The 27,720-nt window shown below is 36.6% G+C and overlaps 1 protein-coding gene across 1 annotated transcript in view; it reads left to right on the top strand.

Moving 5' to 3' along the window:
- OXR1 (oxidation resistance 1) overlaps window positions 1–27,720 on the top strand; it is a 106,205-nt gene that overhangs the window by 5,979 nt on the left and 72,506 nt on the right. The window contains exons 2-4 of the mRNA XM_042783642.1: window positions 20,814–20,896; window positions 26,679–26,786; window positions 27,536–27,649. Of these exons, the coding sequence (XP_042639576.1) occupies window positions 20,814–20,896; window positions 26,679–26,786; window positions 27,536–27,649 (305 nt within the window). The remainder of the gene's footprint in view (window positions 1–20,813; window positions 20,897–26,678; window positions 26,787–27,535; window positions 27,650–27,720) is intronic.

Here is a 27,720-nt window from a genome sequence, read left to right as displayed (position 1 = left end):
AAAAAAAACAACTCACTGCCTTTGGGTCAATTCCGACACGTAGTGATCCTTCTTTGGGTTTCCGAGGCAGTATCTCTATGGAAGTAGATTGCCCAGTCTTCCTTCCAAGGATTGGCTGGTGGGTTTGAACCGCCAGCCTTCTGGTTGGCAGTCAGATGCCTTAGGCACTATGCCACCAGAGCTCCTGAAATAAATGTAGATAGATATGGAATTAAACACGTATATAGATTTAACTAGTAAGAGTCCTTATTGTAATTGTTGTTGTTGTTGTTATGTGCCATCGAGTCGGACCCGACTCATAGCGACCCCTCCTTGGGTTTCCGAGGCAGTATCGCTATGGAAGTAGATTGCCCCATCTTCCTTCCGAGGAGTGGCTGGTGGGTTTGAACCACCAGCCTTCTGGTTAGCAGTCACGTGCCTTAGGCACGATGCTACCAGAGCTCCCCCTTATTGTAATAGAAACATTAAATAGTTTTAAGTCATAAACTGCCCCAGCTGTTATGTCAGCTCTCTTTTTCTCTCTTAACAACAGCATCCTTAAACACAGCTCAGCCCTATTTGAATTTTCTTTTCATATACTTTTCAGCTGTTAAAATAATACTTTTCAATTATGTAAGATTCAGTCATTTCATTTTTAAAATTCTAATCTTGTATTCAATTTAAAGCTCCATCCAACCCACTACTCCCACTTTCCATTCCAGATTACATTTGGAGTGTAGGGGATATGTGACCTCGTTCTCACAAATGCACTTCTCCAACTTCCTGATGCATCCTTCTCTGGTCTTGGGTTTGAACAAAGGATATAAACAGTGGTGCTTTTTTCCATCCTAATCTTCCTCCTTTGTCTCTTGATGGGAAAGTGGTGGTGGGGAGCAGTAGTGGAAGTAATGATGGGACTAGTTCTGCTAAAATGACTACTTCAGTGTGGAAGTGCTGGCTCCAATAATCAGCAGTTCTTTTAACTTTGAATGTGGGCCATTTTTGTCTTTTAATACTGGCTGTGGAACTTGGTTGCAAATTGTTGAATTGGGCTCCTGAAGTCATTCTGCTTTATAGCATACATAAAACCAAACTCACTGCCATCGAGTTGGATCCAACTCATAGCAAGTTGGGTTTCTGAGGCAGTACCACTATGGAAGTAGATTGCCCAACCATCCTTCTGAGGAGTTAGCAGTAAAAGCCTTAGGCACTATGCCACCAGAGCTCCTATAGCATATAAATGTGTGTGTGTGTAAATAGGGTTTATGAAAAATAAGGTAAATGAAATTGGCAACATACTAAATTTTTATAACTTCAATTATTTTATATGTAGTGGAAGAACTATTTAATAAGAACTTTATTAATGTATCTTAAATGTTATCCTTTATGTTCTTATTTTATAATTTTGGGTTTTAAATAGATTTCCTTTCAGCTGAGTACCTTTGCTTATCTCTGTTAAAGTACTTAGTGAATTATTTAGTGTTAGAAACTGTGAGGGTATGCAAGGCTGAATTTAAAATGTACCTAGCCTTTAAAGAGCTTGTAATTGAGGAACAAAACTATAAATTGTATTTTATAAAACATTTTACTGAGTTTGTGATTTGAATCACAAGCTCATTAAATCAAATTCTGGAATTAACAATTAGTTTCACTCCATATTCATAGGAGGAAACTCCTAAATGCTGAACGGTACATACCTGAAGAAGGATACAGATGACTGATATTTATATTCTTGTTACTAGTTCATTTTTGATAATCATAAAAATTGGATAAACCAAGACATGGAATAATAGTAATAGCTAACACTTCTGTAGTGCTTACTGTGTGTCTCGTGTTCTTAAGCACTTTACATTTTTGTTTAACCCTCAGCCACATCCCTATGAAGTAATTTCTGTTAGGATTTTTATTTTACAGGTGAGGATGCTAAGGCCTACTAGAGTGATCCTGTTTACTTGGGAAAATAGACATTGAACAAGAAATTTATAACTGACAAGTAATTTATAATGGTGATGGGTATTTAATAATGAGAAAGGAAAATAAACTGTGGGAGTAAATAACACAAGTTCCTAACCTAACATTTGGGGAAGAGAATAATAATAATAATAATAATAACATCATCATCTTTTACTTGCATTAGGATAGTGACTTTTCAGGTAGATAATGATAGCTTGCTAAGAGCATTTTATGAGGCAGGCACTGAGCAAATATTTTTACTCAATTCTGAGTATAACTCTGTGAGATAAGTACTATTACTATCCATTACGTAGGAGCTCTGGTAGCATAGTACCTAAGGCACTTGACTGCTAACCAGGAGGCTGGCAGTTCAAACCTACCAGCCACTCCTCGGAAGGAAGGTTGGGCAATCCTACTTCCGTAGTGATAACTGCCTTGGAAACCCAAGGAGGGGTCGCTATGAGTCGGGGCTGACTCGACGGCAAATAACAACAACAACAACAACATCCATTCAAGTAATATCCATTAATCCATTTTCCATATGAGGAAACTGAGCCAGACAAAGAAATAAGACACATGCAGAATCCATTTGGATGTTATTTTAGTACGTCTAAGAGTTAAAGCCCTGCCAGACCCCTCCCCTCCAAATGTGAAGAAGTTGTTGTTATGTGCTGTTGAGTCGGACCTGACTCATAGTGACCCCTCCTTGGGTTTCCGAGGCGGTATCAGTATGGAAGTAGATTGCCCAACCTTCCTTCCTAGGAGTGGCTGGTGGATTTGAACTGCCAGCCTTCTGGTTAGCAGTCAAGGGGCTTAGGCACTACATCACCAGAGAGAATGCAGAATTCTGTCTGTCGTGTAAGTTAAAGTTAAAAAAAGTTAGGAATGAATTAGGTAAAGTTGTGAAGGTTAGAATGGATTGTCATTGAAGTTTCTTCAAAGTCAGAAAGATGACATTAAAAGTGACTGAGCTGAAAATGCAAAATCAAACGAAGTTGTGAGAAAGTCTTGGGTTGGAAATTGCAGACTCAAATTATCTGGAAGATATAGATGATTATTTGTCTTGAATCCGGGAAAGACCAAGTGCCTCTAAAGGTCTTAGAGTACAAACTGTTAACGTACATTCTCTCTCCCTTTCTCCCTCCCTCCCTGTTGGTTAGTGATGGGGAAAGGTAATTCTAGATACCTACAGCTTTAATCTCATTTCTGGAAGAGGGAGAATCTCTAGGTGACAAACAGCTTCAGCCTGTTCTGATGGTAAACTCAACTAGTTTGATTTCATAATATTGTTTTCTTAGTGCAGTTACTCTCAAACATGAGATCAATTTGCCTATTTTAGAATTTCTGCTTATCTCAGAGGGTAGCTGAGGCTACAGTACTTTATTGGTTCTCAAATTTTAGCATGTATCAGAATTACCTGAAGAGCTTGTTAAACAGATTATTGACTGTCTAATGTGGACGGTTCGAACCCACCAGCCAGGGCAATTGTGTGGGTCAAGAGATTTGGCTGGTATACAACATTTATGCTGCCGTTGTCAAGAGGGAGATTGTTTCTAGTAGGCATCAGCTCCTAATTTTTCCCTTCCAGTTATCACCCTGGTTTACTCACATTTTACAAATTCAAGTCTGTTACGGTTTCACTTCATGGCCATTGCTAAACCAGGAAGAACTTGTTAGAAGCCCTGGTGTTACACAAAAATGCAAGGTAGTAAAAGCAGTTCTGCTCAGAGCCAAAGTGATTAATCCAAATATATATATATATATAGGAGAATAGGTTTGGGATTGTAGACTTGATATTTTCTAGAACAGTGCTACTGAATAGAAATTTCTGCAGTAATGAAAATGTTTTATATCTGCATACCATTCCAGTATGGTAGCCAATAGACACACATGGTTGTCGATCACTTGAAATGTGGCTACTGCAAATGAGGAACAGACTTCAAGAATCTACATTTTATATGTGCACTGTCCAGTATGGTAGCAGCTGGGCACATGTAATTAAGTTTAATTTGAAAATTCATTTCTTCAGTCTTGTTGCCATGTTTTAAGTACTCAATAGCTGTGTCACTATTGGCAACTGTATTAGACAGTGCACATACGGAACATTTGTATCATCACAGAAGGTTTTATTGAACACCATTGTACTAGTAATGGGTCTCAATCCTGGCTGGTTGTTAGAAGTTCCTAGGTAGGAATATAGATTCTTATGCCAAGGTTGCACACCAAACAAATGAACATCTCTGCATGTAGAAACCGGATTAGTTTTACGTTTGTTTCTCAGGTGATTCTAATGTGTAGCTAGGGTTATGAACCACTAACAGGAAGTGAAGAACTCTATTTTTCAGACACTTTTTTCAGTAATGTTTCTTTCAATCAAGCTTTTAATAGTTACTGAATCTACTTTGAGTATGCACCTGTTTTGTAATGCTGGTTAAGAAAAGAGATGCATGCTTGTGGCTTGAAGAATTACTTTACCCAAAGAATTTGGTCTTTGTCACCAGTTTCTATGCTTCTTTTTTGTATCCTTTATAATAAAACTGTAATCATAAGTATACTGCTTTCCTAAATTCTGTAAGTGGTGTTAGTAAATTATTGAGCTTGAGAGGGTAGGGGGGACCCCCACATTTATAGTCAGCAGGTCAGAAGTGTGAGTATCCTAGGGATTCCTGACCTTGGAGCTGTTGTCTGAAGTTTTGGGCACACTTGGCAGCCTGGAGGATCTTGTTTATTAACCTGTGAGATCTGACCTAGCTTTGGTTGGTCAGGGTCAGAAGAACTGCATTTGCAGTTGGTATCTGAGAAGACAGAATTGATGTGGAAGGTACATCAGTGTTTAAATTGCATGCCAACTTCTGGATTGGAATGAGACCTTAGGAAAATTGAGGTAACTGACAGTGGAAAATTCCTGAAGGGAAGGCATATTTACATTCTGAGAGAGAGAAAGTTAGAATGACTGAAGTAGCAAGGTCCTTGTGGAATACCATACTTTTACATAAATAACACATGTAGTATACCTTTTTGTGCCAGTGGGGCCCACCCCTCAATGTATTTTAATAAGAACACTATACCAATTTTTTATATGTTGGTATGAAAATTAGCATAGCAGGCTACAAAAATATCTTGGGTGGAGGGTGTGGTTGTAAAAAAAAATGTACTTGTGTTCTTTGAGTAAAAATACAGTAATTGCTCTGATTTTGAGCAGTTTTAGAGATGGTGTATTTTATTTTTTAGAAATTTAAAAACTACCAGAAATTATAACCATCCATTTTTGCCTCACCTATAGCTAATAACCCTTAATATCTTAGCATTATTTGCTTCCAGCCTTTTACAAGGAAAAATGTTTTTGTTTTCTTAAATATTTTTACTGTGTTTCCGTAAAGATTTACCCTATAGTTTAGGATCCCATTTAATAACTTACATACAGATTGTCCGTTGATATTGATTACATTCTTCATGTGTGAACATTCCTATTATTTCTGTTCTTTTTCATTTCCATTAATCTTGTTTGCCTGGCCACTTACATTCACATCTTTGTTTTAAAGTAATTGTTGACCATTTAGTATCATATAGGTGACATTTTTAAAAGGAGCACAGTACTTACAGATGATACTCATTATCTTTTGAGCCAATTTGTAATTTACCTACAAGGTGAGCTCGAATTCCTTTCATTTCAGCATTTGAAGAGTATCTCAGGACAATAGTCTTGGGGATGTGTTCAGGGATCTGCTGGACCCACTGTGAGATGGACTTGAGCTAAGACTCCGTTAATAACCTGAACTTCATAAGCCCATACTCTGACTGGTTAGCCATAGTGACATTTCGGGTCTCCTGGAATTAATGTTAGTTCAGAAGCAGTGACCAGTAATTCCCTAAGAATCTGATGATTCCCTTTTCTCCAGTGACCAGTCATTCTTGTAAAAGGCTGTAGATACCTTTGAAGAAGTCTGGGAGAAAGATTAGCAGTATACATTTTTGGCATTGTAGTACGATCCTTCCTCAAGGGGACCTGGCTTCCCCTTCATTCAAGGGGTTGTAGGTTTGTTAACTGGCTCAAGTTTGGGAAATTAATTGCAGGATCATGACTCTATTCCAGCAATTCAAGTTACTCTGTCATTCACTTGACCTAGAATTCTTCAACTTGTACAGATCAAGTAAATATTTAGTAGTTTTTTACATTCATTAGTAAGTGCTGTAAGTCATCTTCATTTTCAGCGAGCATGATTGTTTCATTTGTGTATTGCAGATAGTTAATAAAACTTCCTCTAATTGTGGTGCCACATTCTTCTTCATACAGTCTGGCTTCTTGGATTATTTGTTTAGCATAAAGACTGACTAAATTGAAAGGATATAACTCTGCCAAACACCTTTTCCAATTCTGAACCATACAGTATCTCCTTGTTCTGTTTGAACAATCTGCCTTCAGATGGACTGCCTCTCAATCTATGTACAGGTTACACATGAGCAAAATTAAGTGTTCTAAAATTCCCATTCTTTGTAATGTTATCCATAATTTGTTATGAGCCACACAGTTGGATGCCTTCATGTAGTTGATGTTGTTATGTGCCGTCGAGTCAGACACGACTCATAGCGACCCCTCCTTGGGTTTCTGAGGCAGTATGCACTATGGAAGTAGATTGCCCAACCTTCCTTCCGAGGAGTGGCTGATGGGTTTGAACCGCCAGCCTTCTGGTTAGTAGTCAAGTGCCTTAGGCACTACGTGATAGAACACAGGTAATATCTTTCATATATTCTCTACTTTCAGACAAGATCCATCAACATCCCCAATGATATCCCTCATTTAATAGCCTCTTAAATCCAACTGAAATTTCTGCAAGTTCCCTTTCTATATATGGTTGCAGTTATTTTTTAATTATCTTCAGCAATATTTTGCTAGCATGTGATAGTAATATTGTTCAATAATTTCCACATTCTATTTAATTATCTTCTGTATTTACATGAGCATGAATATGGATTTCTTCCAGTCGATTACCCATATAGCTGTCTTCCAAATTTCTTGACATGGACAGATAATCACTTCCAGCATTGTATACATATATTGGAGGATCTTGTTTGTTATTCCATTCATTCCTGGAGCCTTGTTTCTTGCCAGTGCCTTCAGTGCAGCTTGAACTTCTTTCTCCAGTACCAGTGGTTCTTGATTATATTATATTATATTCAAGTGGTTCTTGAAGTGGTTGAATGTCCCCCCCCCCCCTTTGGTATAGTGACTGTGTATCTCTAGATCTTTTTATGTGTTCTGCTTCATTCACATTTTTATCTGTAAAATCCTTCAATAATGCAACTCGAGGCTTGAATATTCCCTTCAGTTCTTTCAGCTTGAGAAATGGCAGTCATTTTCTTCTCTTTAGGTTTTCTCATTTCAGATCTTGGCACATTTGTTGTAATACTTTCCCTTGTCTTCTTGAGCAACTGTTTGAACTCTTCTGTTCAGCTCTTTTTGTTCATCATTTCTTCTGTTCACTTTAGCTACTCTGTGCTTAAGAGCAATTGTCAGTCTCTTCTGACATCCATTTGAGTGTTTTCCTTCTTTCTTGTCTTTTTAATGATCTTTCACTTTCTTCATACATGGCATCCTTGACATCTTCACTCTTTTGGTTTTTGGTCATTAGTGTTCAGTGCATCAAATCTATTCTTAAGATGGTTTCTAAATTCAGGCAGGATATATTTATGATCGTATTTTGACTCTTGTCAACTTACTTTGATTTTTTCAGTGTCGACTTGATTTGTGCATGAGCAGTTGATGATCTTTTTCTGCAGTTGGACCCTGCTTTACCTTCACTGGTGAAACTGACTTTCTCCATCATCTCCATAAATTTGATTCCTGTACAGTGGCTGTGATGATGGGCTTGAGTATAGCATGGATTGTGGGGCTGGCGCAGGATCGGGCAGTGTTTTGTTCTGCTGTGCATGGGGTCGCTATGAGTCGGAAACGACTCGACGGCACTTAACAACAACAACAACAACATAGTCCATCTGGAGAGGCCTATATGTATAGTGTTTAAATGGATGAAAAATTGTATTTCCAGTGAGAAAGTCCTTGGTTTTGCAGAATTCATGCAGTTTCTGGAAGTGTTTCAGTCAGCAGTGCTGTATTTTCCACCCACTGATCATTGTACTTTGTTTCCAACTTTCACTTTTCAGTAATTATCAATGCATCTTGATTGTTCAATAAATGCCAGACTGAAAATCACCACTTTCTTCATCTTTGGCATTTGTAGTTGGTACATAAATTTGAATAATAGTCATATTACCTGGTCTTTCTTGTTGGCATATGGATATCAACCTATTACTGATCACGTTATTCTTTGGGACAGATCTCAAAATATATTTTTCAACAATGGTGCAATACCTTCACTCTTATATTTGTCATTCCTGGCATAGTAGACCATGTAGTTGTTGAAATGACCAGCACCAGTCCATTTCAGCTCACAAACACCTAGACTATTGATCTTTAAGTGTTCCATTTCATTTTTGATGACTTCCCATTTTTCTTGATTCATGCTTTGTAAGTTCTACATTCTAACTACTAATGAATGTTTTCAGCTGTTATTTTCATTTTGAGTTGTGCCACATCAGCACATGTTTGTCCCTATGGATTTACTTCATTGATATCATTAAGTTTGACTATACTGTGAGAAAGAAGCTCTTCCCTAGTCGTATTTTGAGTACAATCCCCCTGAAAAGCTTACCTCTCATCACTATGTCAGGCATCGTTATGTTGCTATCTGTAATGTTTTTATCAGTTAATTTTTGGAAATAGATCACCAGCTCTTCCTAGCCTGTCTTAGTCTGGAAGCTCTGCTGAAACATCTCTACTGGGTGACCCTGCTGGTGTTTGAAATACTAGTGGCATACCTTCCAGCATCACAACAGCACACATGCCACCACAGTGCAAGAAACTGACAGACAGGTAATGGGTTTTAGCTTTAGGTGGGATATATTTAATTTTGCTTTGAAATGACATTAGCAGTTTCATCTCCCATTTTTATTTTCGTTCCCTGATATTTTTATATTATTTACACATTTCCATATTTCTAATATTCAAAATTAATTTTTAACCACATTTATAACTTATAATTTCTCAGTACAACCATTGGTTTTATTTTATTATATTCTCCTCATTCTTAATATCTTTATTTTGATAAAATTGGCATAATTTCAAACTTGGGGCATTAAACAGTACTTCAATAGAGATGTCTCAAACCAGACTTTTTTTCTTTTTTCCTTAGCAAGTGATTAACTTTTTATATGGGAATCCCTGAAGAATTCTTTATCTTGGAAGTACAATAATTTAACCAGGGACAGAAGTGGGACCACATGTATGTGTGTATGGAATAATCTCTTAGAAATTACATCTTTCATTTAGGATTTATGATGATGTAGCAGCTTCTGTATGGAACATTCTGGTCTGGTCTTGAGGAAGAAGAGAGTGTGAGATGTATAATACTGACTCATAATGCTTCTCCTTGGAAGATACACATCACTTCTGTTCATGTTTCACTGGCCAAGTCCAGCATAGTGGATGATAAAGTATATTTTAATTCCTCCCCTGGGATGAATATGGGATACGTACTAACAAAAATATAGCCCATCCCAATGACTAATTTAGAAAACAATTATATTAGTTTGACATAGATATGAAAACTGCTAATGTTACTGTTACAAGTAAGGAGTCAGGTAGGGAAGACTGTCAGTTACTTGGTTTTCAAGTTTGACTCCTTCAAATGTTCTATTAATATTTCTTCTTTCTTAATTTTTTTGTGCATACAAATCAACTTTTTTTGTTGTTGTATTTCATTAGTAACTTACAGGATAAAGAGACATAATCAAATCAGTATGAATATAGGTGATTTGAACAAGACGGTCATCAAACTTGACCTAGATAGAGAGATATATGTATGTACATCTCTGCATACAGACAAGCACACGTGTCTGCACACACACATAACTCTATCCTGTACAATGCAGAGTATATTCTTTTTGAGCACATATGGAACATTTACTAACGTCGCTTATGATCATAAAGGAAGTTTCAACAAATTGCATAGGTTTGAAATCCCTTAATTTTCTTTTACTACTGTGTAACTAAACTAGAAATCATTTTCAAGAGGATACACTAAAGAAGTCATTGTATGTTGGCAGCATAGTGCCTAAGGCATTTGACTGCTAATAGGAAGACTGGCAGTTCAAACCCACCAGTCACTCTTCATAAGGAAGACTGGGAAATCTACTTCCGTAGTGATGCTGCCTCGGAAACCCAAGGAGGGGTCGCTATGAATTGGATGACTTGACGGCAGTGAGTTCTCCAAATAGTGAATAGGTAAACGAAGAAATTACAGTGGATGTCAGAAAATATTTTGGGCTGAATTGTAAAAGCATATTATATCAAAACTTACAGGATTCAATTTAGATGGAAATTTATTACCTTTAGTTTTGCTCCTATTATTGGTGGAGTAAAATCTAACTCTCTTGTTCTGTCCATTATACAAAAGAAAAGTCCATTCTCAGTAAAAGTCTTACTTATTCACTCATCTATCAAATATTTATTGAACATCTACTATATACAAGGCATGGGAGTTCTGAAAGCATAGTGCCTAAGGCATTTGTTAACCAGAAGGCTGGCGGTTCAAACCCACTAGCCACTAGTTGGGCAGTCCACTTCCATAGTGATACCACCTTGGAAACTCAAGGAGGAGTCGCTATGAGTTGAATCCTACTCGACTTCATATGTGTATTTACAAGGCATAATACTAGCACTGGGTATAATAGACTGTCAACTTCGGCACTATTGATACCAACATATTTAGCAGCATCCATGGCTTTTTCCTACGAGATGCCAGTAACTCCATCCCCAGTTGTGACAACCTAAAATGGCTTCAGATACTTATCCCTATTGTTGTTATAATTGTTGTTAGGTGCCATCGAGTAGGCTCTAGCTCACAGTGACCCTGTGTACAGCAGAATGAAATACTGCCCGATCCTGTGCCAGTCCCACAATCCTTGCTATAACTCAGCCCCAAAATTGTTGCCAGTTGAAAATCACTGGTATATAATATATAATAGTGGCCAATAAACATAGTCTTTGCCTTTATGAAGCTGTATTATAGTGAATGGCTTTAGAAAGCATAGTGATTACTGGGATCTATATTTACCCTGGTCAGTCCCAGCACTGCTAATTCCATCGCCATGTAATAGCTATTAATCTCTCTGTGCCTCATTTTTCTCAGTTGAAAAATGGAGATAACAGTGGTGCCTAACTTCATAGGGTTGATGTATTAGATGAAATAATATATATGAAATGCTTAGAATAGTATCTGGCATATACTAGGCATGTGATAAATGGTAACTTATTTTTATTAAATAATACTAACATTATAATATTAATAAAATAAATACATATTTATAAATTGCAATAAATTTTGTGAGGGAGAAGAATAAGATTAATCAGCACCTTAATCCTCCCCTCTGTATGCCCAATCTAGATTTATATTTGCTGGTACAGGTTCCCCCAACTATCTGAAAGTAGATGATTCGTATGAAACCTTTTGTTTGCTGAAATGGCATAAAGTGAAGAAGCAATTATCATTAATTTATATGGGGAAAAATTTGAGCATTCCAAGATCCAAAAAAATATCCTACCAAATAGCACATAAAACCAAAAATAATACTAACATACAGTGTTCATAAGAAGCTCTAGGGCATGCATGGTGGTTAAAGCATTTGGCTGCTAATCAGAAGGTCAGTGGTTGGAACTCACGAGGTGCTCCGTGGGAGAAATTTGAGACAGTCTGCATCCATGAAGATTTACAGCCTTGGAAACCCTATGAGGCAATTCTAGTCTGTCCTAAAGAGATTATTGTGAGTCAGAATCAGCTCAATGGCAGTGGGAGTAGACAGTGGTCACAGACATAGTTCAAAACTGTGGTGACTTGTTGCTGAGATGCTGAGTTTAGTTCCTTGGGAAGGAGCTTGGCAATGCTGCTCTTGCTGCTCATTTAACTTCTCAGCATTTTTTGTAAAAGGGAAAAATCCTCTTTGGATTTCTTTCAGTAGTGAAAAGAGGTACTAAAATAGATTTTCATAAATGCAAAGTGGTGTAAAGTGAATTTTTGAAAAGTGGGGGTTACCTGTAACTGTCTTTAAAAGGTAAGTAGATTTTTATAGTCCATTAAGAGACTGGACTGGGTAATGACTGAGATCACTTTCAACTCTCAGATATTTTCATGCTGTTGTTATTTGCCATCGAGTCGGACCTGACTCATAGCGACCCCTCCTTGGGTTTCTGAGGCAGTATCACTACGGACGTAGATTGCCCAATCTTCATATATGATTGTATTTTCATACCCAAGAGGATTATCAGTTTATTTCATTGCAATTTGTATTTCCACAAATAGGTGTTTTAATATAGAATATAAAAATTTAGAGCTATTTTTACAATAGAAGAAATAGTTATAAAATGTTTCAGAATTTTAAATTATTAAAGTGATTATCAAACTTTAAAATGGTTTTCTTGCCCTGAATTTCAGTATGGTGAACTCTGGAAATGATAGTGCAGTTCTGAAGTTTTTAGTGATTACATGTTTATTGAATTCTTGATATATTATGAAACACGTATTGAAAAACTGTTATTAGGCAAAGTACATGTTATTCCTAAAATCAGAGGAGGATATGTGTGTGTGTGTGTGTGTGTATTCGTATATATGTACACACACACCCCATTAGTTAAAAGTAACCTATATATAGCCTAATGATCTACTTCCAAAATGTCACAACCTTGAAAACCCTGTGGAGCAGTTCTCTTCTGCACAAAGGCGTGACCATGTGTTGGGCTTGGCATGAACTAAAAACAAGAAGTTGTATTTTACATTGTTGAAGGAATTTAAATGATAAATTTTGGTGTTTTGGGCTTCACCTGTTGTGTATGTCATAACAAAAAATGCTATTTTAAAAATACTTAATATTTCCTTTTCTCATAAGAAAACCAAATTTAAATATACACGTTTCAGTGTAGAAAAATTAGACTGTTCTACATCATCAAAGGGAAATTACCCAATGTAGGAAACTTAGTATCATTATAATACTATTACCTAATACAGAGTCCATTTTTGACAGTCATCTCAGAAATGGCTTTTATGGCAAATTTTTCTCTTTGATCCAGGATTCAGAGTAGAATCATATACTGCTATGAGTTTTCATGGCTCTTTTGTATTGTTTAATGTGAAATAGTTCCTCGTGTATCCTTGTCATTTGTGTTAATAACATTTTTAAAGAATATCATTTAGTTGTTTTATAGACTGGCCTCAGGTTTGTCTGATGTTTCCTTCAGATTTGATTAAAATTACACACTTTGTGGATGATACTACATTAAGTGATTTGTGTCTTCAGTTCATCACATCAAGAGACACAGGTTATCAGTTTTTTCCATTATTAATTGTATTAATTTTATCATTTTTTGATTAAGGTTGTAGCTGTGAGGGGTTTTTTCACAGTGAAGTTACCATTTTTCTTTGTAATGCCTAAGTAATCTGTGAGAAAATACTTTATAACTGTGTAAATTACCAGTTCTTCAAACTTTTTTCCAGTAGCTTTTGTATTCATTCATGATTTTTGCCCAAATCAGTTATTACTATATTGGTTGCCAAGAGTGATTTTCCAACTTTATTATTCTTTATTTATTAGTTGGAATTACTGTAGGGAAGAACTTTTCATTCTCCCATTTATATGTATATACTTAAGCATTAATTCATCCATTATCAGTATGGACTGATGGATTCTTAGCTTATTCAATCATTTATGTTATTATTTATTTTGATCCTCAAATTATCTTAGGTTTGGCCAGTGGGAGCCTCTTTATCTTAGTTATCTAGTGCTGCTATAACAGAAGTCCCTCATGTGGGTGGCCTTAACGAACAAAATAGTTTTGTTATAGTTTAGGAGGCAAGAAGTCTGAATTCAGGGCATTGCCTCTAGTGAAAAGGCTTTCTCTCTTAGCTCTGGGGGCATGTCCTTATTTCTTTTCAGCTTCTGTTCTTTGGCTCCTTGGTGATCTTCATGTGCCATGACATCTCTCTTCACCCATCTCTGCTTGCTTAATTTCCTTTATGTCTCAAAAGATACCGATTTATGGCATAGCCTATATTAATACTGCCTCATTAACATAACAGAAAATCCATTCCTAAGTGGGATTATGATCACTCTGTTGTTATTAGGTGCCATTGAGTCAGCTTCAACTCACAGCGACCCTATATACAACAGAACGAAACATTGCCTGATTTGGCTCCATCCTAACAAATCTTTGCTATACTAGAGCCCATTGTCACAGCCACTGTGTTAGACAGTGTTTCAACTGCTATTCATAAAGTTTTTCAGTAATATATCAAACAGTGCTTTATTGCTATTCATAAGGTTTTCAGTGGCCAATTTTTTCAGAAGTGGGTAGTCCTGCCTTTCTTCCCAGTCTCAAAGCTCCGCAGTAATCTGCCTACCATGGATGACCCTGCAGGTATTTGAAATACCAGCAGCATAGCTTCCACCATCATAGCACCCTGCAGGCTACCACAGCACAACAACCTGACAGACGAGTGGTAGATCATCACTATAGGCATTAGGATTTGCAGTATATATTTTTGGAAGACACAATTCAGTCTATAAAATCCTTCAGTTGAATTTCATGACCTTTGACATGTCTGTATCTTTTTTGGGTCACTTCCATACAAGATGGTCCATGCTCATTGTTTACTTTGTCTGATCTACTGTAATTGTGCAGTTTGCCAAAAATCCCTGGTTCCTTTTAGTAAAGAATGGTGTTTGTAACCAAGATCAGGGCATCAGTGGTACTATGTGGTATTTGTTACTAAAGTGTCATTTTTTTTCTATACCCTTTCAATAGGCAGAGCTAGGCAAAAATGGCGCTTTCATGTAGTTCAATTGTATGTACGTGCTTTTTTTTTTTTTTTCCAATTTTATTGTGATTTGGGTGAAAGTTTACAGAGCAAATTTATCTTCCATACGGGAGTTCACATCCACTTTGTCTCTCCCACAGTGCAGTAGCTCTCTTCCCACTTCTTCCCCATAGCCACTTCTTCCCTCCCATGCACTCCTGCCTTCTGAGCTGTCTCCCTTCTAAACAGCCCTTCTATTCTCCCATGATTGATCTCTCCAAGGAGTGATCTACCTAATGTAAATGTTCAGCTCATACACCTGTCTTTTGTTTGGCTGGAAGCCACAGGATTGGGTTCAATTCCAGACTGGAGGAGCAGCTGGGGTCACAGTCTCAGGGGTTCCACCAGGCTCTGTCAGACCAGCAAGCCTGGTCCCTTTTTTTTTTTTTTTTTTTAAGTGATTTTGAGTTTTGTTCCACATCGTTCTCCCACTCCATGCAGAATCTCCTACATAGACCCCCCCTCCGAATGGTTGACAGTGGTAGCTGGGCACCATATAGTTTTTCTGGTCTCATAGTCATATAGGCCGGGGATCACCTGGTGTACCAATCCCTTGGACTAATTGTTTCCATGCATCTTTGGTTTTCTTCATTCTTTGCTCTGAATGAGGAAAGACCCATTGGATCTAGGTTGGATCTAGGTGGCCGCTTGCAAGCTTTTAAGATCCCAGTTGCTACTCGCCACAGTAAGATGTGGAATGATATTTTTGTGTAGTTTGGTATTTCAGTTGAGCTTGATGTCCCCTGTGACCATGGTCCTGAGCCCACAGGGAACTACTTGCTCCCTTCAGGAGCTAGCCATGGCCAAGAAGTGACTACAAGCTTGTCCCTTGTCAGCTCTACTATATACCTGACCATTCTTACAGAACATACAAATATACTTATAGAAACATTGTCTGCCAATCCTATACATGGGCACACTCCCCCCTGCATAGACATACCTAATCGTTCAGCCTGTCTACCCATCTATCCCTTTATCAATGTTTGCCATCACTGACAACACAGTACTATATGTACAAAAGGGTTCATCTTTGTTGTCTGTACCTCCCAGACATCTCTCTATATCTTCCTCTTCCTCTTCCTCAGTGCCACAGTGTTGACCACTCACATTTGGTACATTGCCCTTCTCTTCACCCAAATCAATCCTTGTCTCTACCTACCTAGCAGTGCTCCCTCTCCTCCCCTCCCACCCCTGGTAACCAACAATGAAAATTTCCTTCCATATATTATAAATCTTTCCTTGACTTTTTATAATAATGGACTAATAAAATATTTGTCTTTCTGTGATTGACTTATTTCACTCAGCGTAATGTCCTCCAAGTTCATCCACCTTATGCGGTGTTTTGCAGATTCTACAGTATTTTTTAGGGTTGCATATGTACACACATTTATCTATTTACATGTATATATGACACAGGACTGGGCAATGTTTTGTTCTGTTGTATATGGGTTGCTATGGACCAGAGCCAACTCGACAACACCTGACAACAACAATATGACACATACACATACCATCTATAAAATAATAAGTTTATATTCATTTCTCTAATTCCAGTCCAACTCTTCAGGATTCTTCCTTGCTTTTTACCATTTCATTTTTGTATAATCTTTTTTGCTTCAGTGAGAAGCCCTGGTTCCTAATAACTCATTTATTCACTTCTTTAATAGACAATAGTTTAAGAATTCCTACTCTATGAAAAATGAGCCTATTAAGTAGATAATAGCCTTACTAATAAATCTAATTGTTTTTTGTTAGAATGTATGCAGACAAATCTCTGTTCAAAACTTAATTGGTTTAGTTCTTTCTTAGAGTGGTTATAATCTATGAAATCAATGAGGTTGATTTGTTCCTGTTTATATATGCAATTTCATTTCTCCTTTTCCTGTTGAAGTTTATTTTTGAACATCTGAAACATGTTCCGGGAGTTGAAAGGTGTATTCCGAAGTATTACTTCCTTTGCTCTCTTCTATTCTATTTCCATTCATAGCTATAATTAACCCATTACATAGGTTTCTATTTTTTTTTTTCTGTGTTTCTTTTTATAAAATTAAGCAAAAGATAGCATACTATATACTCTTTACACTTTGTTTTTTTCACATGTCAAAATATCTTTCACATAATATCTATCGTAGTTCATTGAAAACTTCATAGTAGGAACCCATTATGTGGACTATTTAACCAGTTTTCTTTTAAGTACAAGGTGTTTGGCTTGCTATATTTTGCCATTACAAATTATGCTTCAATGAATAACTCTTGCTTATGTATCTGTTGGAAGCATATATATTAAAAGACCAACCTGTTGCTCTTGATTCAGTTGTGACTCAAGGAGACTGCATGTGTTTCAGAGTAGAACTGTGTGCAATAGGGTTTAAAATGGCTGTGATGTTTTTAAAATAGATCAGAAAGACTTTCTTCTGAGGTACTTCTGGTGGATTTGAACCACCAGCCTTTCAGTTAATAGACAAGTGCTTAACCATTTGCTCTACTCTGGGACTCTGTTGGAGGCACACTGTTGGCACAGTGGTTAAAGCACTCAGGTGCAAACCAAAAGGGCAGTAGTTTGAAGACACCAGCCACTCCACAGGAGAAAGATGTGGCAGTCTGCCTCCATAAAGATTGACAGCTTTGGAAACCCTACTAGACAGTTCTTTTGTGCCCTATAGGGTCTCTTTTGATCAGAATCAACTTGATGGCAGTGGATGGGGGCTCCATTGAAGGCATATAGTCAGTAAATCCTTATAAGTAAGATTGCTGGAGCAAAGGTAAATATTCAGGTTCCAGATACATATATATACATATATACATATATATATATATACATATACATATATATATATTTAGATACTGAGATTCCTCTCCCTAACTGTACCATTTTGTAATCCCACTATAAATATAGGAAAATACTTGTCTTCCTACAGCCAAAAGTATGGTCAAGCTTTTGAATTTTTTCTAATCTGATAGGTGAGAAATGGTATCTCAGTGTAGTTTAAATTAACATATCTCTTATGAAAAATTAATGACATAAGAATTATGGTAATTCTAGGTCCAGTTCAAGTTACTATTTCAGAATATTAGTTCATCCAAGCAAGATGCTTGCCATGTGTCAGGCCCTTTGTTAGGTACTGAGGAGGCAAAAAAACAAAGCAGGCATTGTGTTTTTGGAGGTTACAATTAATTGGAGGAGATTAAAAACACAGATAAAAATTTAAAACTGTCAAATGCTATGAAACTGACATAAAGTTGCTGAGTGATTAATAACAGAGACTTGATTTAGCCTTAATGATCAGGAAGATTTTAGGACAATTTTTTTTTTTTTTTTTAAAGCATTGCAGAGCTAACTGGGTTATTTTTGGATTCAGACTTGATGTTTCTTCATTAGAACCATTCACCAACTGAGCTAATAGGTGCATCTAAACAAACTATTAAGAACTCTGGTAGCGCATTGGTTATGTGCTAGGCTGCTAACTGAAAGGTTGGTGGTTCAAACCTACCCAGCAGTTCTGCAGGAGAAAGTCCTGGCAATCTACTTGGTATCCAGTCAAGAATGCCCCATGGCCTAGCGACTGGTACACCATCCGATCTGCAACCTATACAACTATGAGACCAGAAGAACTAGATGGTGCCCAGCTACCACTGCCATCCACTTGGAAGGGATGTAGGAGATCCTACATAAAGAGGGAGAACAATGTGGTACAAAACTCAAAATCGTTTGGAGGCAAAAAAAAAAAAAAAGAAGGTGGGGACCAGGTTTGCTGGTCCAGTGGAGCCTGGTGTAACCACTGAGACTATGGCCCCTAGTTGCCCTTCAGGTCTGGAATTGAACCCACAACTGTGGTTTCCAGCCAAACAAAGTACAGGCATGTGAGTTAAACATTTACCTCAAGTAGACACACGCCCTGGAGAGAACAATCATGGGAGAAGGAAGGGCTGCTTATGCACAGGGAGATAGCTCAGGGTGCAGAAGTGTATGAAGGGATGGACACTGGGAGGAGGTAACTATGGGGAAGAAGTGGGAGGGGAGCTGCTGCATTGTAAATTTTGGTCAATGACATGAGACAAAGTATATGTGAACTGCTGTATGAAAAGTGAATTTACTCTGTAAATCTTCACCCAAATCCTAAAAAAAAAATGCCCTTTTATACTGACTCAGAAACCCGATTGAGCAGTTCTGTTCTGTTACATGGGGTTGCTGTGTGTAGGAATCAACTCAACAGCACCTAGCAACAACAAACTATTATGAACAAATCGTCAGTCTATTAAGACTGGATAGAGGAAGTGCAATAAAGCGGTTTATTTTCTAGATTATTTGAGTTTAGGTAGAACTAATATTTCTTTGAAAACTATAGTTTTAATCTTATAAAATTTTGAGAGTGAATATAACATTTTACTATATGTACTACGGATATTCTTGTTCAGTTTTGAGATATTACATGTATAGACCCTTAAGTTTGGGCAATCCTACTTCCGTAGTGATACTGCCTCGGAAACCCAAGAAGGGGTCCCTATGAGTCGGGGCCAACTCGATGGCACATAACAACAACAACAGACCCTTATTTAAATCATTAAAAAAATCTTAGAAATGGTATTTTCTCAATTCATTGCTGTCAACAGTTCCTGAATATCCCTTTATGAGATGAATGTGCAATTGCTGTTACATGAAGTATAGATGAGGGGGTTAACACTAATGAAAATTCAAATTCTTTTAGAATTTAAACTACAACAGATACTGTGATTCTTGAGGTATAAATGAAAATGAAAGTTCAAGTTAAAAGACTTGGTAAGAAAGTGAAAAATAATTGTCAGTTTAACTGAACTGAAGTGCACAATAGTATGTTTATATGTGATATCTTTATCTCCTTCATGCTGTATAAGTAAAAGACATAATAAATTTACAGTAATCCCATAGAGAAGACTGAATCTTTAAGTATGACTTTTGGACATACAGAAATTTTCTCCCATGAGGACTACTGTTATGTTTTTCAGACTTGGTGCATATATGTGTGTATGTGTGTGTGTGTTTTATATACATATAAATATTTGAATATATATATATATGTATGTATATATTCAAATGTAATTTATTATAGTTAGGTTAGATATGGTTAAAAAAAGTCACCTGTAATCGTTTTTAATCGACTTCCAATTAAGGGTGGAATAGTGGTTAATGAATTTGGCTGCTAATCAGAAGATCAGTGGTTCAAACCCACCAGCTGCTCCACAGGAGAAAGATGAGGCAGTCTGCTTCCATAAAGATTTATAGCCTTGGAAACCCGATGGGGCAGTTCTACTCTGTCCTATAGGGTTTCTATGAGTTGAAATCGACTCTATGGCAGTAAGTTTTAGGTTTTGACATAGAGAAATTTGGACTATTGTTATATTTTTCAGAGTTGATTTGATAAATATTTCACATATACATATGTAAAGAAACTCACTCACGTTGAATTGATTCTAACTCATAGTTATCCCCCTTGGGTTTCCAATGCTATAAATCTGTAAGGAAGCAGACTGTCTCTTCTTTCTTTCATGGAGTAGCTGGTGGGTTCAAACTGCCAACCTTATGGTTAGCAGCCAAATCCCTTAACAACTATACCACCAGAGCTCCTAATATTTTATATACAAATGTAATAATTTATTACATTTGGGTTATATATGGTGAAAGAAATCTGTAATTATTTTAAATTGACTTTCAGTTATCATAGTGGTTAATACCGGTCAGTTCCTAAAGCAAGCAGGGAAAGAGTACATTTCTTTCTTTCTTTTCTTGTTTTTGTTGCATGGTTTTTTAGAGCAGAGAATCACAGGAAACAAACTGTGTAACTAGTGGATTAATATCTGTCCAGTGAGCTCAATTCAGCAGTCCTTGACGTTATTCTGAAAAGAAAATGAATCTAACAGGATTTATGCCTCATTTTTTCTCAGACACTGGCCAAAAGAAGACCCTAGACAAGAAAGATGGGAGAAGAATGTCTTTTCAGAAGCCTAAAGGGACTATTGAGTATACTGTAAGTTAGTTGATTTTGAAAAAGCTGATTTATCTTTGCAATATTCTTAAAGACATTCACTACTGTATATACCATAAATAAGTCAAGGATTATTAACTGTCTTATCTTAAAAATCTGTGCTTTATTTTCAGTAACTATCTTATTAATAATTAATTTCTTATATATTAGGCATTTTTGCCATAAAAAGAGATTTTTTTAAGTGTGGTACAAAGATAGTTAATCCAGCGAATTTGTTTATTGTAGATCATAATTTACTGGAAGTCATAATTTCTGTGCCACTATAATTTTCATTAAGTTAGGCTTTTGGGAAAATATTTACTTTTTAAAATATAATAATCTTCATTAAATCCCTGGGCATACTAATGATGATGAAAATGCATATAGAATAGTAAGAGATAAATTGATATTAATCTTCTAGAATATCCTTCTTACATTAGAGCATTTGCATTGATTTATAGCTGTTTCTTTAGCTCTGAAAATGGAACTTTTTTTCTGACTGCTGTGTTCTTGAAATGACCCTCAAATCTCCCTGCATTCAGCTTTTCACATTTCTGGTTACTATGGGAAACTGAAGTGAGAAATAGACTTTAGTGTATGATGTGGTGCTAATTTGATTGAATATAAATATTGTATATTTAGATAATGTTAGCATGTTATAAGGCAATTAAATTAACTGATCTTAAATTTGTGTTATGATTTTGGGATTGCCTAAATATGTTATTACAATATAACTGAATTAAGGAGAATATAGCAGTTTTTTGTATAAATTCAGGCCTTTCATTATGTTTTCATCATGAAAACATCCAACCTTGCTTTGAATCTTGGTTATTTTACATGAAACCCCAAAGATGAATAAATTGTCAAAATCTTGAATTATGGTTTATTTTCATATACTGTATATTTGTAGTTTGAGATGTTAAGTCTTTTTAAAAGGTTAGAAATAGATAATATAGGATAGAATTATATTTTCTTATCAAAAGGACTGCTTGAAAAATAAAATGCATATGCTTTTACTTTCTCTGCAGAATTGAGAAATTCATGAAATAACTTCAGAGTAAAATGTTAGTTAATATAATTTTGGTGTATTAGTGTTCATTAGATGTAAGATAGTATATATACATGTGTAACCATCTGATTGTGAAGAATTCACATGGTTTATTTGATTTTGAATTTAGGAGTTTGCCATTCTTTGCATCAATTCAGTAAAATAGTTCTACCTTTATTGGGATTAAATTTAAACTAAGAGTCAGTAAATTTGTTGTACTGTGATAGCTCACATGTTGCTCTGATGCTGGAAGCTTGCCACAGGTATTTAAAATATCAGCAGGTTCACTCATGGTGGGCAGGTTTCAGCAGAGCTTCTATACTGAAACAGGCTGGGAAGAAGGACCTGGTGATCTACTTCTAAAAAAAACTGGCTAGTGAAGACCGTATGAGTAGCAGCAGAACACTGTCTAATACAGTGCCAAAAGATGAGCCCCACAAGCTTAAAGTACTTAAAACACAACTATGCAAAAGTTGCATCCTCAAAGTAGAGTCAGTCTTAATGATGTGGATGGAGTAAAGCTTTGGGGGCCTTCCTTTCCTGATGTGGTATGATTCAAAATGAGAAGAAACAGTTGCAAACATCCATTGATAATCAGAACATAGAGTGTACGAAGTGTAAATCTGGGAAAATTGGTAGTCATAAAAATGAAATGCAATGAATAAAGATCGATATCCCTAAGTATTACTGAGATGAAATGGACTGGTGTTGGCCATTTTGAACCAGACATTCATATAGTCTACTATATCAGGAATGACAGTTGAACAGAAACAGTGTCACATTCATAACGAAAAAGAACATTTCAAGATCTATTCTGAATGCTGTCAGTGATAGGATAATATCCGTACGCTTGCAAGGAAGAATAGTAAATACAAAAATTACTCAAATTTATGCACCAATCACTAATGCCAAAGATGAAGAAATTGAAGATTTTTACTAACTTATGCAGTCTGAAATTGATCATACATGCAATCAAGAGGCATTGATAATTATTAGTCATTGGTATGTAAAAGTTGGAAACAAGAAGAATTGGTAGTTGGAAAATAATGGCTTAGGTAATAGAAATGATGACAGAGATTGCATGATACAGTTTTGCAAGATCAACAACTTGCACATTGCAAACACTTTTTGAACAATATAAACAGTGACTATACCCTTGGACCTGTTGTTGTTGTTGTTGTTATGTGCTGTCGAGTCGCACCCGACTCATAGCGACCCCTCCTTGGGTTTCCAAGGCAGTATCACTACGGAAGTAGATTGCCCCATCTTGGACCTAGCAAGATGGAATACAGAGAAATCAAATTGACTACATCTGTGAAAAAGACAATGGAGAAGATCAATATCATCATCAAAACAAGGCCACAGGCTGACTGCAGTACAGACTATCAATTGCTGATATGAAAGTTTAAATTGAAGCTGAAGAAAATTAAAACTAGTCTACAAGAGACAAAATAGGACCTTGAGTATATCCCATTTGAATTTAGAGACCATCTCAAGAATAGATTTGATACATTGGACAACAGTGACTGACCACTAAAGGTGTTATCAGATAACATCAAGGATATCATACATGAAGACAGCAGAAGATCATTAAAAAGACAGGAAAGAAGGAAGACCAAAATGGAAGTCAGAAGAAACTCTGAAACTTGTTCTTAAAGAGGAAGTAGCTAAAGCGAATAGAAGAAATGATAACATAGAAGAGCTGAACAGAAGACTTTAAAGAGCAGCCTGAGAGCACGAAGTAAAGTAGAAATGTGCAAAGACCTGTAGTTTGAAAATCAGAAGGGAAGAACATGCTTGGTATTTCTCAAGCTGAAAGAATTGAAGAAGAAGAAAAAAAAAATCAAGCCTCGAGTTGCAATGCTGAAGGGATTTATGGGCAAAATATTGAACAAGACAGGAAGCATCAAAAGAAGACAGAAGGAATACAGGAGTCACTGTACCAAAAGTAATTGGTCGATGTTCAGTCATTTCAGGAGTTGGCAGATGATCAAGAACCGAAGGTAATGAAGAAGTCCAAGGTGCACTGAAGGCATTGGCAAATAAACAAGGCTCCAGGAATTGATGGAACACCAGTTGAGATGTTTATATGAATGGATACAACTCAGGAAGCACTCATTTGTCTATGCCAAGAAATTTGGAAGACAGATAGTTACCTGACCAATCACAGGAAGAGGTCCATTTGTGTATGTGTATGTGTGTGCCCGATCCAAAGAAAGGTGATCGAACAGAATGTAGAAGTCATTGAGCAATATCATTAATATCACATACAAGTAAAATTTAAAAATTAATTTAAAAATGGTTACAGCAGTACATTGAAGGGGAACTGCCAGAAATTCATGCTGGATTTAGAAGAGGACATGGAACAAGGGATATTATTGGTGATGTCAAGTGGATCTTGGCCAAAAGCAGGAAATTGAAGATTTTTACACTTATGCAGTCTGAAATTGATGAAACATGCAATCAAGATGTGTTGATTATTACTGGTGATTGGAATCCAAAAGTTGGAAAATATGGCTTTGGTGATAGAAATGACACTGGAGATCGTGTGATAGAGTTTTGCAAATACCTTTTTCAGCAACATAAATGGCTTCTCTACACAGGGACTTCACCAGATGTAACACACAGGAATCAGATAGACTATATCTATGGAAAGAGATGTTGGAGAAGCTCAATATCTTTAGTCTAAACAAGGCCAGGAGCTGAATGTGGAACAGACCATCAGCTGCTCATATGCAAGTTCAAGTTGAAGCTGAAAACAATTAAAACAAGTCCTTGAGAACCAAAATACGACCTTGATTACATACACCTGGATTTAGAGACTGCCAAAGGGTCAGGGAGGCCACATCTCCTGACCTCCTCTAACCCCACAAGAGGAAGACAGAATCACCATCAATAGCCCAAGGCCTATTCCTGTGAGGCCAAATGTGCTGCCTCCCTCCAGCCCTTTCATCAACGCAGACACCAACCATTCCTCCCGCAGCACCCACCACCTTTCTGCTCAGGGTTCGATAATTTGCTGCAGTGGCCACACAGAACTCACAGATTATGGGGTTTATTAGGGAAGCACCAGGCTACAATTCAAGTCCAGGAACAATACTCAGTCTCTCTTGGTCTGTCATCTCTCAGCCAACAGTCTCTCTCAGTCTCTGTCTCAGCAGTGTGTGTCTCTTGGTGTCTCTCTCTTAGCAATGCATGTCTCTCGGTGGCTCTTTCTTATAGCAGCACATGTCTCTTGGTGTGTCTTCCTCAGTAGTATGTGTTTCTCAGGAGTGCGTGGCTCTCAGAAGCACGTCTTTCTCAGCCAGCAGTAAGAGAGAGTTCTGCCTCTAGAAGGCCTTCTTTTGAACCTGGCAGAGAGGCCAAACTAGCCAACCATAACATCAGAATTCTAAGCATCTGAGAGACAGTGAACCTCCCAGAACATTGCTTTGTGCCATCCAACAGAAATACCCGAGGTGGATAACTTTTACAGTCAGAAGCTCCTCACTTGCTGACAGCAAATTCCACCACAGAGTTTGCAAACACTTATGGCTAGAAAAGCCATACCAGGTAATTTACTACATTACAGAGACCTTCTAAAGGATAGATTCGATTAATTGAACACCAGTAACCGCAAAATAGAGGAATGGTGGGATGACATCAAGAATATCAACGATGAAGAAGCAAAAGGTCATTAAGGAAACAAGAAAGGAAGAAAAAAACAAAATGGATGTCAGAAGAGACTCTGAAACTAGTCCTTGAGCAGAGAGTAGCTAAAGCAAAGGGAAGAAATGACAAGTTAAAAAAGGTGAACAAAAGATTTCAAAGAGCAGCTTGAGAAGACAAAAGCAATTATTATAATGAAATGTGCAGAGACGTGGAGTTAGAAAACCAAAAGGGAAGAACATGCTCAGCATTTCTCAAGCTGAAAGAAATTAAGAAAAAATTCAAGCCTCAAGTTGCAATATTGGAAGATTCTATGGGTAAAGTATTAAATGATGCAGGAAACATCAAAGGAAGATGGAAGGAATACACAGAGTCACTGTACCAAAAAGAATTGGTCAGTGTTCATCTATTTTAGGAGGTGGCATATGATCAAGAATCAATGGTACTGAAGGAAGAAGTTGCTGCACTGAAGGAATTGGTGAAAGACAAGGCTCCAGGAATTGACGGAATACCAATTGATATGTTTCAACAGATGCCACGCTAGAGGCACTTATTTGTCGATGCCTAGAATTTTGGAAGAGAGCTACCTAGCCAATTGACTGGAAGAAGTCAATATTTGTACCCATTTCAAAGAAAGGTGATCCAACAGTATGTGGAAATTATCAAACAATATCATGAACATCCCATGCAAGTAAAATCTTGGTGAAGATTACTCAAAAAACAGTTGCAGCAATATATTGACAGGGATCTTCCAGAAATGCAAGCTGGATTCAGAAGAGGATGTGGGACAAGAAATATCATTGCTGATGTCAGATGGATCTTGGCTGAAAGTAAAGGATACCAGAAAGATGTTTACTTGTGTTTTATTGACTATGCAAAACATTAAATTGTGTAGATTATAACAGTCTGTATCATAATGGTTGAGACCATTTGGTAATAAAACAAATAGCTTGACATTTATCTCCAAAGATAAAAATACCATTTATTAGTCAAATAAAAGACAGATCCTTAGAATATTAATGATCATTAAATCTGTTTAGTTTTTGTGGTCTTACAGATTTAAAGAATATATTTTTTTCTTTGAAACAGGTTGAATCAAGAGATTCTTTGAACAGTATAGCCCTGAAATTTGATACAACACCCAACGAACTTGTTCAGTTAAATAAGTTATTCTCTCGAGCAGTTGTTACCGGACAGGTAGTATCTTATTTTTTAATGCATTAATATTTAGAAATTTTAAGTAGCAAGACAAAGTATCTGTTGCAGTGTAGTTAATAATATAAAATACTAGAGAAGAATAATTTTATGCATGCTTTGAACAAATGATTGGCTGTATAAGAGAAAACTTTATATCCAGATGTATTTTTTTTTAATACATACTGAAAATAATTTTGAATTGTGGGGCAATCTGTTCCCGTAAAGATTTACAACCTCGGAAATCCATTCAGGGTCACTGTGAGTTGAAATTGGCAGTGAGTTTGGTTTTGGTTTTAGTCACACTATAACCTTTATACTATTTCCTTTTTTATTATTATAAACATTTGCTGTTGCAAGCACTTTTATACATATCTATTTCTCTATATGTGCAGACATTTCTGTAGAGTGAACTTCTAGAAGTACAATTGCTGAGTCAAAGGATATGTGCATTTTTAATTTTCATAGCTATGCCAGATTGTCCTTTAAGAGGAACACCAATAGTATTTGAGAATTACTGTTTTCCCACCCTGTCTCCAACAGTATGTATTATCAAACTTGTCTAAATTGATTTAAAGATTTTTTTTATTTTGCTCTTTTAGACTTATGATAATAATTGTTGTTTTAGTTTCAAAGTTACTTTTTTGTATTTATTGCTTAAAGTCAAGAGTTAATGGTACTTGTTTATAGAATGCCATCTGATTATTAATGTTTTGGCTTTGCTGAATCCTTTTGTGAATGTTTCCTTACAGGTTTTATATGTTCCTGATCCCGAATATGTCTCCAGTGTTGAGAGCTCTCCATCGCTAAGCCCCATAAGTCCTCTGTCACCAACATCATCAGAGGCTGAATTTGATAAGACCACTGTAAGTGTCCTTGTCTTTTGAAAGATGGCTAAAAGAAATTTCACTGTATATATGCTAATCTTTATTTTTTT

Source organism: Orycteropus afer, unplaced genomic scaffold, assembly GCF_000298275.1.
Source record: "Orycteropus afer afer isolate SDZICR_OR568_19922 unplaced genomic scaffold, OryAfe1.0 scaffold00021, whole genome shotgun sequence".
NCBI classification, from domain to species: domain Eukaryota; kingdom Metazoa; phylum Chordata; class Mammalia; order Tubulidentata; family Orycteropodidae; genus Orycteropus; species Orycteropus afer.
This window is presented reverse-complemented; position numbering and strand designations above follow the sequence as displayed.